Source organism: Suricata suricatta, chromosome 15 (genome assembly GCF_006229205.1).
Source record: "Suricata suricatta isolate VVHF042 chromosome 15, meerkat_22Aug2017_6uvM2_HiC, whole genome shotgun sequence".
Lineage (NCBI taxonomy): Eukaryota > Metazoa > Chordata > Mammalia > Carnivora > Herpestidae > Suricata > Suricata suricatta.
The window spans coordinates 1796544-1813343 of NC_043714.1; the positions used below are offsets into that span (position 1 = coordinate 1796544).

Below are 16800 nucleotides of genomic sequence, written 5' to 3' on the forward strand. Positions count from 1 at the left end.
CCAATCTTGAAAAAGTTTGAAATATTGCAAGAATTACCAAAATGTGACACAGAGACAGGAAGTGAGCGAATGCATTTGAAACATGCCCACATGCTGTCACTTTAGACTAATCTAACTTAGAAGTCCAGTGATGCCCAGATCAGTGAGGCTGGGTGACCACCTCTCTGCAGAGGTGCTTGGACGGGTGTGTGGGCAGTGATGTTCTTCTTGAGCGGCAGGGACACTTGGGATGGGAGCTTCTCAGGAAAGTGGAAACAAAGGGAGAACAGAACAGGCCTTTCCTTCCCAGACACAAGAGGTGCATTTAGGTCTTACAGTAAAGGATAGACTCTGTGACTGATTAAAGACCTTTATGTCTATGATTTTAAATACCTCTTTTACGAACATTTGTATTGGAGAGCACACAGAGCTATAGGAATCCTGAAAAACATTTCCAGGTCATGGAGACTAAACTAAGGGAAGTCGAGCCTCAGGTTTTCTTTTTTTAAAGTAGAAGATTATAGCAATTTTCAAGATAAGTTAAACACTCTGGCATTCTGACCTACATCTTCCCAAAGCTTATACCTTGCGACAGTCAATTAGACCTTAGAGTGCCATGTGAACTTACATAAGCTGCTAAGAAACCACTTAGGAACTGATTACTTCCTGACCTAAATAAGCCTGCTTATTCCTTTAATCTCCCTGGAGTACTTAGCCAGTCTGCTTGATAACCAAATGGACTATGATAATACCATGATTCTGATTCCAGAGATGCATGCAGAACCTACTAATCTCAAATTGTATACTTACTAACACCTTGTACACCCCCAAATTTGTGCTCAGTTTAACTTACATATTTGCTAATCTGGAGTGTATTAAAAATACTACAGCAGGATCTCACTGTTTATACTCTGAGTCAGGAGAAGATTTAAAAAGGCCAAAATGAAGTCATTAGAGAACAATTATGAGCAGACCCTGTGTCATTATGTAAAACACAGGCAGGAGTTCAGTATGAGAGCCTCCTGCGGGCTGAGCAGGGCTAACTAGTCTCCCAGAGCCCTGCCCGGTGCCAACAGAGGGCCTGGCGTGACTGATCTCATGCTGGCTCTCATAAGAGAGTATCATGAGATACTGGCTCCAGCAGATTTTCCACCCTGATCTCTCTCTGCTCCCCACTCTTCTTCCACAATAACAGATTCTATTGTCCTATAGATTCCTTTGGGTTATCTTCCTGTGGGAATTTTGGCCGTTTAATGCTTTTCCTTTATGAAGTCACTTACCACTTCAAGCACTCAACTGCATCAACAGAGAGGTTCTGTTTTAAGGAGACCGGGCTCAGCCAGATTCGTTGGTCTTTCCTAAGCAGCATGGCTGGTAAGTGACCAAGACTGTTCTCATTCCTGCCCCACGGGGCTTCTGCCTCCTTCTCTCACCCTGTGCGCCCATTTTGTCTTTTCATGGCCTAAACAAACCCTCGCTCCTCTGTGAAGACTTTTCCTTAACTCCCGGTCAGATTAGAAGAAAGTCTCCAGGGTCTGCAACTTTCTTCCTGAGGGGCCTTGGACAAGTTACATCCTATTCTGAGATCCTGTTTGGTGTTTGTAAAATAGGGTTAAGAGAGAGGAAACATTAGAATGGTCCGGTCACTAGTAATGGACAACTTGCTCTCACACTGAATTGTAAAGGTGGAATTGTGGTTGTAAAATCCATGCCCCCGTTTGCATTTCCAAAGTAGTTCTGAATTATATACAAGTTCCAAGATCCACGTCATGGAGAAGGATTTAAAAAAAAAAAAGCATGGGGAGAAAGACGAGGTGGGATAATGTGAAAGTAAATAATTGGCGCAAATTTTTGAAAAAAAATTTTTTTCTGGCTATGACCTCACAACTTGGTGGGTCCCCATGGATAACAGAATAAACATTTATTTTACTAAACTTTCGATCTTTTGTTGTTTGGGTTCAACTTTCTTTTTCTTATTTACCTCCATAAAATATAACTCCCATCTTTGAGTAATCACTGCTTCCCCCAAACTCTCACAATATCCCCCTCCTCTGCCTACATAAACTCAGTTCCCATTCTTACAATGTTTCCATCTCAGCCCGTTAATATCTAACTTCAATACCTTGCCCAATTTAAAATCCCAGACCGTTCTTTTTAAGAAAATTAACCTTGCTCTCTTCTGTGTTCTTAAGATGACCAGCTTGGACTTCATTAGAACATTCTCGATATAAATGACAAATCCAAGTTGAACTAGCAAAATCAAAACCAGGAACTTTATTATAAAAATAAAGGATGACTTGGTGAATGCAGCCAGGTCTTAGAACAGGGCTAGAAGTGGGAAATCACAAGAGGCAAGAAGCCATGGCGTGCTGTCTCCGTCTGTCCTGTCCAGTCAACCATAGCTGATTACTTTTCCCACCACTCAGTTGACGGGGCCGAAGTCAGTCCGGTGTCTAGTAAGGAGACCAGCTCAAGCTGTATCTGGAATCTTTTAGTTCTAATTTCATTCCCCAGGGAAATTATTAGTTGTTATCCTGGGTATGGGTCATGATGCAAATATGCATTTCATACTGACTAAGAGGGGCATAGTTATTGTTGGCACAAAGACTGACATGCAAGTTCAAACGTTTCCCCAAAGGTAAGATAATTTGTCTTCTTCACTCAAGAGACTCACATGCTGGTATTGTTTGCAAAGCTGTGAGTCAACCTATTGAGAATAAGGTTATTCTTGTTTCTGAAATTGAGACTGAGAAGGGTTAGCAACAGTAAAAAAGAAACACTAATAAGATGATATTAAAAATTAGATGGTTTGATGCTTATCATTGACATAGTTATTAGAAGTGGGACCACAAATCGTTTACTGTCTCCAGTGTTTTTTCTTTTCTAGAACATCATGCGGTTGGAATCACACAATATTTCATACTACTGGAATCAGACTACCTTTTCATTGGCTTAATTCACATAATGATGTGTTTTTAAGGTAGCTCCATGTTTTCTTCATGGCTCGAGAATTTATTTATTTTTAGCGCTGAGTAATATTCCATTGTCTGAATGTAAAGTTTATTTATCCATTCTTCCACTGAAGACCTTCTCAGTTGCCTCAAAGTTTTGACACTTATGAATAAAACTGCTATAAACATCCATGTGCAGGTTTTTGTGCGGACATAAGTTTACAATTCATCTGGTAAAGACCAAAGAACATCACTGGATCATATGGTGAGGATGTGTTTAGTTTTATAAGAAATAGCCAAACTGTCTTCAAAATGTTTGTACAATGTTGTTGTTCCCACCAGAAATGAGCTAAAGTTCCTGTGGATTCACATCTTCAGCATTTGATATTGTCAGTGTTTTAGATTTTGTTCATTCTAATAGGTGTGTAGTGGTATCTCATTCTAATTTACAATCCCCTGATGACATATGATGTGGAACATCTTTTAATATGCTTAATTCCCATCTGTGTATCTTCTTTGGCAACGTGTTTGGCTCATTTTTTAAAATATCAAATTGTTTGCTTTCTTAAGAGTTCTTTTTACATGTTAGTAAACAGTCCCTTGTCAGATATCTTTTGCAAACATTTCTCCAGAGCTGTGGATTATCTTCTCCATTTCTTGATATCATTTTTCACAGAGCAGAAACTTTTTAATTTTTAGGAAGTCCATCTTATTATTTCTGGCATGAATTATGCCTTTGGTGTCCTTTCTAAAATGATATCGGCATACACAAGGTCATCTATGTTTTCTCTTGTGTTGTGTTCTAGGAATTTTATAGTTTTGTGTTTCACACTTTGGCCTGTGATCCATTTTGAGTTAAGGTTTGTTAAATTTTTGTGAGATATGTCTAGATTCATTTTTGTGTGTGTTGATATTTAGTTGTTCCAGAATCATCTATTGAAAAGATTATCTTTGCTCCACAGTATTTCCTTTGCACTTTCTCAATGACCAGCTGACTGTATTTGTGGGGGTCTCTTTCTAGACCTCTCTTTTATTCTATTGAGCTATTTGTCTTTTCTTTCCACTGCACCCTGTATATTTTAAAATATTTGAATGTGTAGATGCTTTTCAAAGCTATAGATGCAATGCAGAGGAAAATAGCTGATCTTGTTTTATTTTAAGGATGACTTGAGGTAAGGTGTTATTGAGAACTTTAAATTTGTATATTATACAATTTTATCTTAAGTAGAGCATGACTGATACTATCTCTTCTGCATTTTGGGTTATTTAAAAGTGAGATGCTACAAGAGGGAAACTATGTTCATACTAATGTTTGCTGGAAGTAGGATCCTTCGTTCCTCTTTTTCATGCTGACCCTCATTTTATCAGCATATTCCTATATGACGAATAAGTTGCCTAACCAGGGGCTGAACTATTAAACGGCAGCAATTACTTCCTGTCACATAGCAGATGAGGCTGAAATCACTGTCCTACAATCATTATGTATTATTATAGTCTATAACAATAAATCCATATAGTTACACAGCAGTAATTATATTGTTCTGGGGAAGGGAGTGCATCTGGTGTTCACACATAGGAGCATGATGCACTGGGAAGACGTTGTGACATATTTCACAGTTTGTTTTCAACTTTAAGTATAAAGAACTTCAGATTTCAAAACAAAAGCTGACGAGGAAGTTATATTGGTGACTGAGCAGGAATCTTCCTTAGCAAAGGGCAGCTAAAATTGCTAGAGATAAATCTTTATATCTGCTTTATCATGGGGTGAAAATAATTAGGTTATTAATGCTACTACTTCCAATGATATCTATGATTTACAAAACTTATGCCATATTTCATGCCGTGTGTCAGTGCTTTAAATACATTATTTCTAACATTTTTATTAGTTTTGTGAGAGTCTCCATCAGTCTTTATTTTACAAAAAAGAGAACGAAGCCTGGAAGGGCTGCATGATTCGGCCGATATCAGGAGGGAAGGGTCAGGTAGGACCGGGAGTCAAACCACACCCACCCACGCGCCTCCATCACCTATGTGCTTGCAGGCCCAAAGTGATTCCAGAATCACACAGGTGATCACGGTTTATTTTCGTGTATGACCCTCTGAGCCCAGGGCCCCCCTTGCTCTCCCTCCCCACAGCCTGACTGCTCTGACCCCTCCTCTGCCCCTTTTAACTCCAGTTCCCCTTTCACCAGTCAAATTAAACTGAACATCAGCTCAATTGACCAGCATTCAGTTGGGTGCGCCGCGACGATCACAGGTGTTAGGACAGGCCAGACATTTCAGAACATGCGTTTCTACTTACAAGTCCCTGGAACATGCGACCTATCGTCATGTCTTCTAGCTCAGTTGCAACATGGACTTTTTCTTTTCGTGATTGGAATGGGACTGAGTGAAATACAATGTTCCTAAAGAATCATCTATCAGTTTGAAAATAACTGGAGACTTAACATTCCTGCATTTTCAGAACAGTTTGGGATTAATTACAATGGCATAAAATTTCCAGGAGTTTTATGAATCAGACACCAATTAAAATTTCATCTTATGCTTTGTATTTTTTATAGACTTTGTCCTTTAATTATGAATCATTTAAACTTAGATATTAATTCTTCATATATTATAAATGACTTTGCTAATCTTTTACGTGCTTTCAGGGTGTCACTGTTATAAGAGCATTTTATGTGGCTAATTTAATTTTAAAACTTATTTTCACCTCTTCAGATGTCTGCTAACATCTAACCTTTGCAAGGCTCGGAGATTAGACTGTGGGCAGCAGACGCTCCCAGAACCATTCACTTACGGAAGCTCCAGACCTCTGCGCTCCTCCTGCCTCTTTTTTACTGGTCCACGCAGGATATGCTCTACCGCAGCCTAATTCTTCCACAGCTGCCCCCACATTGTATCTATGGTACCCAAGTGATTTGTACCTTCTCCTTTCTCCCTATAGTCAACTTCTTGTTGCCTCTAGAATTTGCCCAAGTACAAGCTATAAAATGTGCTGCAGTCATCCATCCCATTCTAAGCTCACGTGCCTACCTGGGAATTGTTTCTCTTTATTGTTGTATGACTCCACGTAGCACCTCAAAAATATGTATTGACTTTGGAGCGCCTAGGCGGCTCAGTTGTTTGAGAGTCTGGCTTTGGTTCAGGTCATGATCTCACAGTTGTGGGTTCGAGCCCCACGTCAGGCTCTGTGCCAATATCTAGTTCAGAGCCTGGAGCCTGTCTTCAGATTCTGTGTCTCCCTCTCTCTCTGATCCTCCCCTGCTCACGCCCTCTCGCTCTCTCTCTTAAAAATAAATCAAACATTTAAAAAATGTTAATGTATTGATTTAAAATCAATGGATAATATAAAATAATATAATTAAAGGTAATTATATGATTCAGAGAAAGGTATTTTGTAAGTCTATGAGAATGACTTTTTAAAAAATATTTAACATATAGCTACTTATCTGATGATTTAACATGCTATTATTGAAAAATACATTTTCAAAAAATTTTTTCAAGGTAGATTGATCACTTGATCTCTTTGAAAGTGAGGTCATGTCTAATTTGGTTTTGCATTCCCATTTTTTGAGTGGTGTGTCACCACAAAATAGGCATTTTCAAATGAATTGTGTTCAACTTATTATTCATTATTAGATATTCTCCTTGATATATTAGGAACCCAAATGCTGAAAAAGGAATCTTTCACCTTCAGGTACTCTGACTAGAATTTCCATGTAAATTGTATAGTTACATTGTTCCTCCAGTTAATTGTCGCCCAGCACCGGTAGAGCGGAGGGCTTCCTTGGGTGCAGGGGGCTGCCTCATCACCGTGACCGGCCCGCTGTACCACAATCCCGTATGCTTAGTTCTGTGTGTGCCCTCTCATCGATTTGGACTCAGGACTGTGGCCTGGCTGGTACTACAGCCCCACCATCCTCTCGTTCGTGTCCCTAATACCTGCTCCAAGTCTTACATGTAACTAGTTCCCCAAGTCCCACAGCCTTAGAAGACTATCTTTAAGAAGGCTTTAAGGCACCTGTTTTCCCCAGATGTTGCTTGTTATCTCTCATTCCTAACTATTGTGTTGGGCCACTCTATCGATGGTCATTTTATGATTGTTTTCTCATATTGTCTGTTTGTTTCTCTTCATTTTTGTCCCTCAACGATGGCCAAGAGCTTTCCCTTTTTACAATGTAAGTCATGACATCTCTCTACTAGGCATCTTGCAAACGTAGTCACCATATCTATGCTACAAAGTGAGTATTTGTATCCTTGTTTACATCGATAAATAGGCTTATAAAAACTTAAAAATTACTGTATATATGCTTCCAAATACATGCATATTCCTATGACAGTTATTTTTAATAAATATTATATTTATTATCTCAGAATAATAGCAATTTAAATGAAAATGAATTCACACTATTAAACATTTCTAATTTTATTATGGAAGTTATATATCATTAATTCCTAGAAAAAGGCTGCATTAAAAACCAAGTATTTATAAGTGCTTAAAAATAAACCTTAGTAAAAATAATTAGATATAACATTTAATATTCTTTTTTAAAATAGTTTATTACCAAGTTGGTTTCCATAGAACACCCAGTGCTCTTTCCCGCAAGTGCCCTCTCCACGACCATCACCTCCTTCACCCTCCCCCTCTGTCCTCAGCCCTCAATTTGCGCTCAGCATTCAAAAGTCTCTCATGATTTGCCGCACTCTCTCTCCCTAACTCTTCCCTCCCCCTTTCCCCTTCCCATGGTCCCCTGTTAGGTTTCTCCTGTTAGACCTGTGAGTGACAACCTATGGTATCTGTCCGTGTCTGCCTGACTTGTTTCGCTTAGCGTGACTCCCTCTAGGTCCATCCACGTTGCTACAAACGGCCATATTTCATTCTTTCTCATTGCCATGTAGTACTCCACTGTGTATATATACCACATCTTCTTGATCCACTCATCAGGTGACGGACGTTCAGGCTCCTTCCATGATTTCAACGCAATCCCCATCAAAGTTGCACCAGCATTCTTCTCAAAGCTAGAACAAACTATCTTAAAAAATTCATATGTTTTTATATCATATATTTTGTCAAGGATTTTATAAACCTTTAAAAAAATCAATAATACCAGTGAATAAAATTTCAAATGAAAGGATGATATTTCATTTGGTATCATTTTAAATAAAAATTATAGTATCTAATTATGTAAAATTCGAAGCAAGCTGCTAACCTAGTAGACTGGAATATGTTATAAATTAATAAGATTGCATATAAAAATTGGCCAAATTATGTATTTGTGAATATCCATAATTTACTTATAACATATGTAACATACATCTGTGATATAATTTACAGATTTCATACTCAACTATGTACTTTAAGACCATAATACAAAGGAATATTAAATCTGTACTCAAGATGTTGTATGCTTGGTGTCCGGGTGTTAGAGAGGAAAAGAACATAAATGTGTAAGGTGGACATAGAGTTATGGTGCTTCAATTTCATGGGCTGTTAGACAAGCATTCAAAAAATAAAGTAAGGATGCAACTGTCTGGTGCCTCTGAGAGGGGAACAGTGCCTGGGAGGTGCCTCAAGGAATCCCGAGGAGAGGAAGGGCCAAGAGGAGCACAGGTGTAGAAGAAGCTATGATATGGTTTCAACAGTGGACGCAAGAGTCCCTGGTGGGGGTGAGAGGATGCATGCTTACACATCTGTGCTAGCTAGTCTTCGGATGTGGCCACCTCAGAAAGGCCATGACCAAGGCTGAGGCACCTCTCCTTAGTTGAAGCTGCTCCTGTCAAGGACAAGAAGCTGAGGGCTGTCTATGAGAGAAGTCCCAGCAACGGTGGGAGAAAGACATTCATCTCTGAAAAGAGACCATTACAGCGGTCACCATCAGAGTATGTGGTGTCATAAAGAATAAAACAAATAAAATAGAAAGGCACAACATGGACACTTTAATCGAAATTCTACTGCGATGTGTATGTGCAGGTGCAGAGACTCTAAGGCAACAGGAAGTGATTGGTAACCTGAGGAGAATTTCTTTGTAATATTTTTGTAACTTTACTTAAATGTGACCAATTTAGGGGCATTGTTTTCTATTCCTAGACCCTATAGTTCTTTCATGATTGGGTATTGAAGATTATCCTGTGATTTTTTGACATTATTATATGATTTCTCTCTATTTCCTATTAGTATGGTGAGTTTTTATTGATTGATTTTCTTATTTGAAACCACATGCTTCAGTGGGATAAACCTGTTCAATCAGTGTACAGTATAATTTTATATATTCTGAATATTAACTTGCTAATTGGCTTAGGATACTTGTATCTGTGTGTGACAGAGACCGATTTGTAAATTTTTGTTTCTTGTCCATTTTAAGCTTATACTGGCCTCACAAAAAGTTTTGGAATGTGTTACCTTTATCATTATTATCTGTGGAATTTGCATAAGGTCAAAACCAATTCCTAGCATAATATTTGAGAGAATTTACTGCTCAAACCACAAAGGCCAAAAGTTTCTTTGAGAAAGGATTTACAAGAATGACTTATAAGAGACATATTCAGATTTCATACTTTTTCCTCAGTCATTTTGGGAAATTATGATTTTTCATTGCATGTTACCTGTCAAATTATTGACATTGAATTATCATGATATTATTTTAGTCTCTTTTTGAATGTCAGCAATTCTGTAGTGATATTTGCTTTTTCAATTCTTATATCAATAAAGTTTTGTATCCCACTTTTAAAAATCAGTTTTGCTATAAATTTATACATTTCATTAATTTGTAAAAATAATCAACGTTTGAATTTTGTTTTTTTCATGATACATGTTTCTTTTCTACTACATAAACTTTGTTCTTATTACCATTTTGTGTTACTTTGTGTTAAATTTGCTTTTCTTTTTCTATCATTTTGATATGAAGATTTGTCTTGTTGATTTTCAGATTTTCTTTCTCCTCAGTATATACATTAACATTACAAATTTCTCAATACAGCATTGTTTTAGATACATCCAACAGGTTTTGGTATGTTGTGCTCTTATTATAATTTAGTTCAAAATATTTCTAATTTCTGTGTGTTTTATAGATATTATATCATAAATTATTTAGAAATGTGTCATTTGGTGTTTAAGAAGTTTGAAATCTTTATACTTTTCTCCTAGATATTAATTTCTACCTTAATTCCACACTAGTCAGAGGACATACTCTGAATGAAATCAATCACCTGAAATTTATTGAGGGTCTCTTTATGGCCCAGCATGTTGTCATTTTATATTATTTTCTTCAAAAGAATTATAAATTCTTCATTGTTTAATATTGTATTCTGTATATGTAAATGAGATCAAGTTTCATAATTATGTATTCATAGCTACATTACACAATTTTTAATGTGTTATTCCATGTTTTAATTGTGTTATTCAGACTTTTATATCAGTGAACACTGGTTTTTCTGTCCACTTAGATCTTCTCAATTATTTTGAAACATTTTAATAACTCCTACAATGATTATGAACTTTTAATTCTCTCATTTTTTACCTTATCTATTTTGAAATTAATTAGACAGATTTAGAATTATTATATCTATTTTTCTGAAGTTATGTTACAGAGATTAAGAATAATACAGCTTTTTAGTGAATTGGAATCTTTATTGTTTAGAAAGCTCCTTATTTATCTCTAGAAAATTCTCTTACCTTAAAGTACATTTTGTATTTTATCAGTATAATGACATAGGCTATCTTTTAGTGCTTTTGTTGTATTTTAAGTATTTCATTCTCAAAATTCTATCTTTTAATTTAAAGTGTGACTCATATATGTACCACGGAGTTAGGTTTTATATTTTTGTTCCATAGCATAGTTCGAGTTTCCTGAGATCCTGAGACAAGGATTTGGATGCACATCATTTATTTCAGAGATGATTCCATGAGTCTTTGCCAAGGGAATAGCATAGGGAGGGATAGGGAACAGTAGTGGGTAAGAGCCTAATCTAAGGGGGTTCTGTGGCACATGACGAAGGACGCACACGTCAGACACGCTCTGCACAGTCCGGGAAGTCGAGGGGTAGGGCTGTTCACCCATCAGCTCCGAAGCTGTGCTTGAGGACTGCTCCCGGGAGGCACGTGGGTGGAGTGCTGCAGCCAAAAAGGAATGCTTCCGGGTGAGGACACACAGGGGGAAGGACTGCACTCATGGAAACAGTAAGGCTGACTGAGCTGGCAGATCAGCACCATTACCAGATGAAACACGTTTGCTAAAATTTTTCTTTTATTGAATTATGCATTTACATATAGTATGTAAATGTCTATGGTGTATTTTCTTTTATTTTTCTTTTCTTTATTTTTTATTTAAATCTTTTTTAAAAATTTAAATCCGAGTTAGTTAATGTACAGTGTAATAATAATTTCAGGAGAAGAATTTAGTGATTCATCACTTACATATAACATCTAGTGTTCATCCCAACAAAAGCCCTCCTTAATGCCATCACCCATTTAGTCCACCCCAAACACATACTCCCTCCAGCAACCGTCAGTTCTGTCCTCTGTATTGAAGAGTCTCTGATGGTTTGCCTCCTTTTCTGTTTTTATCTTATTTTTGCTTCCCTTCCCCTATGTTCATCTGTTTTGTATCTTAAATTCCACATATGAGTGAAATCATATATTTGTCTTTCTCTCATTGACTTATTTTGCTTAGCATAATACACTCTAGTTCCCTTTTTTAAATTTTTTATATAGTTTATTACCAAGTTGGTTTCCATATAACGCCCAGTGCTCTTCCCCACAAGTGCCCCCCACCATGACCATCATCCCCCATCCCCTCCCCCCTCCCTCTTCAGCCCTCAGTTTGTGCTCAGCATTCAGAAGTCTCTCATGATTTGCCTCACTCCTTCTCCCCAACTCTTTCCCCCCTGCTTTCCCTTCCCATGGTGTCCTGTTAGTTTCTCCTGTTAGACCTATGAATGACAGCATATGGTATCAGTCTTTCTTTTCCTGCCTTATTTCGCTTAGCATGATTCCCTCTAGGTATTTTAGGTTTGTGTGTACTTACAGTCAGTATATATGATGTAAAGAGTTTATATGAGTTAAAATTTGGAATAAAGAAATGGATATAATATTAGTTAAAGATGGAAAGACAGAAATGGGTCACCAAAGAGACTGTGTAATATCTCAACTTGAAGCATAAGTTTCTACTGTCAGCATCATAACTAACTGTGTGTGATCTTGGGTAGGTTCTATAATCTCCCTAATTACATCCTTACAGATTGCAGCAGACAGCTCATTTGCTCCATCTTCCTGGTTATTTTCACAGGCCTCCTTGCCTGACAAACTGAAAGATTTTCACAGCCTACATCAGACGTTTTGGGAAAGGTTGATGTTGAGACATCACTTAGTAAAGGACACTGTCAAAAGGGATTAAAAAAAAGAAGATTAAGACTCAAAACGTAGAAACCTGAACTTGCAATATCACTCAAAGATATTTCAAATGAGAACAAATGAGAAAACAGTGCTTCATCCCTTCCCATCATACTGTTGGAGGAAGGTGAAGTCTCATAAAACTGCAGGTGGTGAATGACAGCTCCTGTCGGGCTTGGTTAGGTATTGGGCCCTTAAATATCTTCTCAAAATATCAATCCTAGAGCATTTCCTATTGAATTATTCCTTGGGAAAACGCTATGCACAGTAAAAAGAATTTTTGACGTGTTGTCTTCTGTCCTAAACATAACTTTTTTCTTATTTAGTGCCATATATCTCCCATTGCTCTTAACTTTCCAGGTCTTTTGTCTGAGTCCTCCAAATGTTATCTTTAACATCCTTTCACTCACTAATTGAATAGTTATATATGCATTATTTATATTAATTATAATAAAATTAGTTGTAACAATTATATATGTAATTAGCATGATTATATACTCAAAATTGTGCTCTATGTGGGGATAGCATGAAACATGTAGTTTACGCCTGACTCTTTGGACACCTAGACTATAGGTGAGGTTTAAGGGGCCCAGGGCTAAAAAAGGAGAGCAATCATATCGTGGAGAATGAGAATCAATTTGTTAGGTCCTGTATGTTAAGGAGCAGCATACTATTTCATAGTGTAGGCTTTAGCTTATGTAGGACCAGTGTTCATAACCTATTCCTGTTGCTTACCTGTGAGCTCTGGAGAGATTTTTTTCTACCATCTTGAACCTTAGTGTGATAGAAGAGATGTTTATACAGGTAAATTGTGGGTGATCTATCAATGAGGAAGGACTTAGTTCAGTATCTGACCCTCTTCGCTGCTCAATAACTAATAGTTATTGTTACTATTTTAGTCTCTGCTGCCCTCATTTCTGGGATTACTTATTATGTGTGCATGTGTGTGCATGATTTAAATGATACCACTTATGTCTACAGGAGAAAAATTAACTGTGCTGACTATGCTGACTGCTGAGTTTAGAGTCCCACTTTTAGGCCTCCATGCCAATTTTGGCCTTTGTTTTGATTCAATCATGAATGGGTTTTGCTACTGTGAAGGAGACTACTGACATTTATGTGCATGATAGTCTTTGGATCTGGCACCGCAAAATCTGTTATATGACACAACAGCCTACAGCTGAGGACAACACAATGCTGCCTGGCAGTTACTTTTCTCTCAAGGAGCAATGGCATATACATAGTATCTCTTCCACTACATAAGAAGACAGCTAGAAGCACCCCTGCTTATTCAGCTATACCTAAAATTTATGCTGGGGAATGTAGATATTCTATAGGCAGAAAATATCTTATTTGGCCCAGATTAAAACACTCTCTTTTCCATAATGTAAAAAAAAAAAGAATTTTCAGAAAAAAAGAAACATATTAGTTAGTGTGAAACATCAAAGTACTGAAGTAAATTATGAAAAGCATACTCACATAAATGCATGTGATTGGCATTCAAAAGGAAGCAAAAGTCCCCATCGTTTTGATAGAAGGATGATGTAAAATGATCTTTACAAATAAGCACTGGTATGACAGTCATGCATTGATGTGCATGTTGAGTCTTGAAGATTTACGGTGACAAATTCAACCTGTGGTTATAAATTCCCTGGAGCCAGAGTCAGTGTCTCCTCATCCTGTGATAATAATTATGCTTATGATTAATATGAGTAAATGTTAATAAGACTAATGATGTTCAATAAGTAGTTGTCAAGTTAATGAATTGTTCAAAATAGTTATTCAACTAATAATTGTGTTGCATAGTTTAAAAACAATAATCCTTGCTCAAAAAATTGCCTGTACTTCATTGGCTTTTAAATAATTATAGAGGGGTCCCAGCAAGATGGCGGAGAAGTAGAGAGCTCTACTTTTTCGCCAGCCTGCGTCTCTAAAACCAGGAAGGACTTAAGCCATTAGACACTGAATTGCAAGAGTCTGGGAGGAAAAGAGACAGTCTGCCAAGAAGACAGCCTCATAGGGCTACCTCAAGAAACAAATGAAGTACACATGGTGGAGAGTCCCAAGTTTCAGTACAAGTAGGGAAAAAAATAATCAAAGGCACAACAAGAGAGACCAAAGGACACCATCAACAGAACACTTCCTAAACCGAAAGGCCCTGGACAGTGAATTAGCCTCATTTAATATAGCAATATTAACAGGTGAAAAGTGCATAATAAGCTTTTAAAACTGACAAGAGACAAAAAGCTAGCCAAAATGATGAAACAGAAAGACTCTCCCCTAAAGAAATTCCAGGAAGAAAGCATAGCTACAGAACTGCTCAAAACAGATATAAGCAACATAACTGAGCAAGAATTTAGAACAATTGTCATAAAATCACTGGACTTGAAAAAGGCATGAAAGACATCAGAAAAACTATTGCTACAAGACTATGGATCTTAAAAATAGTTGTTTTTTAATAGAAGTTTTAAAATCCTATAAATAAGGTGCATAATAAATGAAATTGGCCACTGAATGGATTGAAGAGGCAGAGAGAAGAATAGATGAATTAAAAGAAACAATTATAGACAAAGAGGAAGCCAAAAAAAGGGAGAGAAAATGATCCAGAAGAACGAAAAGATAATTTGAAAACAGAGTGATACAATCAAATGAAACAATGTCTGTATCATAGAAATTCCTGAAGGAGAAGAAAGAGGAGACAGCCCTGAAGGGGTATTTGAGCAAATTATAACTGAGAACTTCCACAATCTGGGGAAGGAAATTGAAATTGAAATCCAAGGGGCTCAAAGAACTCCCCTCAGATGTTACTTGAATTGACCTTCAACCCTACATATCATAGTGAAACTTGAAAAATATAAAGATAAAGAGATAATTCTGAAAGCAGCTAGAGATAAAAGGTCCCTAACATACCAAGGGAAACCTATCAGAGTAGTTACAGACCTATCTAATGAAACTTGGTAGACCAGAAAGGAATGGCAGGAAATCTTCAATGTGATGAACAGGAAAAATATACAACCAAGAATCCTTTATCCAGTAAGTCTGTCATTCAGAATAGAGATAAACGTTTTCCCAAATAAACAAAAATTGAAACCAGCCCTACAAGAAATCCTAAGGGGGACTCTATGAGGGAAATGTTGCAAGGAATACAAGGTACCAGAGACACCACTACAAGTATGAATCCTACAGAGAACATATTGACTCTAAACCCCTATTTTTCAATAATAACTCTGAATGTAAATGAACTAAATGTTCCAATCAAAAGACATAGGATAGCAGAATGGATAAAAAAACCAAATTCCATCTATTTGCTGTCTACAAGAGACTCATTTTAGACCTGAAGACACCTTCAGATTGAAAGTAAGGGGATGGAGAAAGATCTATAATGCTACTGGAAGTCAAAAGAAAGCCAGAGTAGCCATACTTATATCAGACAAACTGGACTTTAAAGGTAGTAATAACAGATGAGGAAGGGCATTATATAATAATTACAGGGTCTATCTATCAGGAAGAGCTAACAATTATGAACACCTATGTGCTGAATTTGGGAGCACCCACATACATAAAACAATGAATCAACTACAGAAAGGATCTTATTGATAAGAATGTGCTAATTGTAGGGGACTTTAATACTCCACTTACAGGAATGGATAGATCACTAGACAGAAAATCTCTAAAGAAACAATGGACCTGAACAATACATTGGACCAGATGGATCTGACAGATATACTTAGAACTCTACATCCTGAGGCTAGGGAATTCACTTTCTTCTCGAGTGTACATGGCACATTCTCCAAGACAGACCACATCCTGGGTCATAGAGCAGCCCTTTATAAATATAAATAAATTGAGATCATACCATGCACACTTTCAGATCACAATGCTATGAAACTTGAAATCAATCACAGGAAAGAGTCTGGAAAAGCTCCAAAAACATGGAGGTTAAAGCCTACTCTACTAAAGTATAATTGGGCCAATCTTTCAATTAGAGAAGAAATTTAAAAAAATATATGGAAAAAAATAAAAACAAAAATAAAACAATCCAAATTCTTTGGGATGCAGTAAAGGCAGTCCTAAGAGGAAAGTATATTGCAATTTAGGCCTATTTCAAGAAACTAGAAAAAGTGCAAAAACAAAATCTAACAGCACACCTGAAGGAACTAGAAGGAGAGCAGCAAGAGCACTGCAAACCCAGCAGAAGAGGAGAAATAACAAAGACCAGGGCAGAAACAAACAATACAGAATAAAAATATATGTTGAACAGATCAATGAAACCAAGAGTTGGTTTTTTGAAAGAATAAACAAAATTGATAAAACTTTAGCCAGGCTTCTCAAAAAGAAAAGAGAAAGCACAATAGACAAAATCACAAATGAAAATGGATCTAGTACAACCAATCCCTCAGAAATGCAATTATCGGGGAATACGATGAAAAATTATATGCCAACAAATTGGACAGCCTAGAAGAAGTGGACAATTTCCTAAAC

The 16800-nt window shown here is 37.0% G+C and overlaps 1 protein-coding gene across 4 annotated transcripts in view; it reads left to right on the forward strand.

Moving 5' to 3' along the window:
- Positions 1 to 1109: 1109 nt before the first annotated feature.
- Positions 1110 to 16800, forward strand: part of LOC115279441 (tigger transposable element-derived protein 1-like) — a 28253-nt gene continuing 12562 nt past the window's right edge. For 2 of the 4 annotated variants that reach the window (XR_003903442.1, XM_029923999.1), the window contains exons 1-2: positions 1110 to 1353; positions 5649 to 5835. Coding sequence is in view for 2 of the 4 variants with exons in the window: in XM_029923999.1 (XP_029779859.1) it covers positions 5784 to 5835 (52 nt within the window). In the remaining 2 variants the exon portion in view is untranslated. Of the gene's footprint in view, positions 1354 to 2866; positions 3174 to 5648; positions 5836 to 16800 lie in introns of those variants that run through there. The other 2 variants (XR_003903441.1, XM_029923998.1) reach the window with 2 other exon arrangements.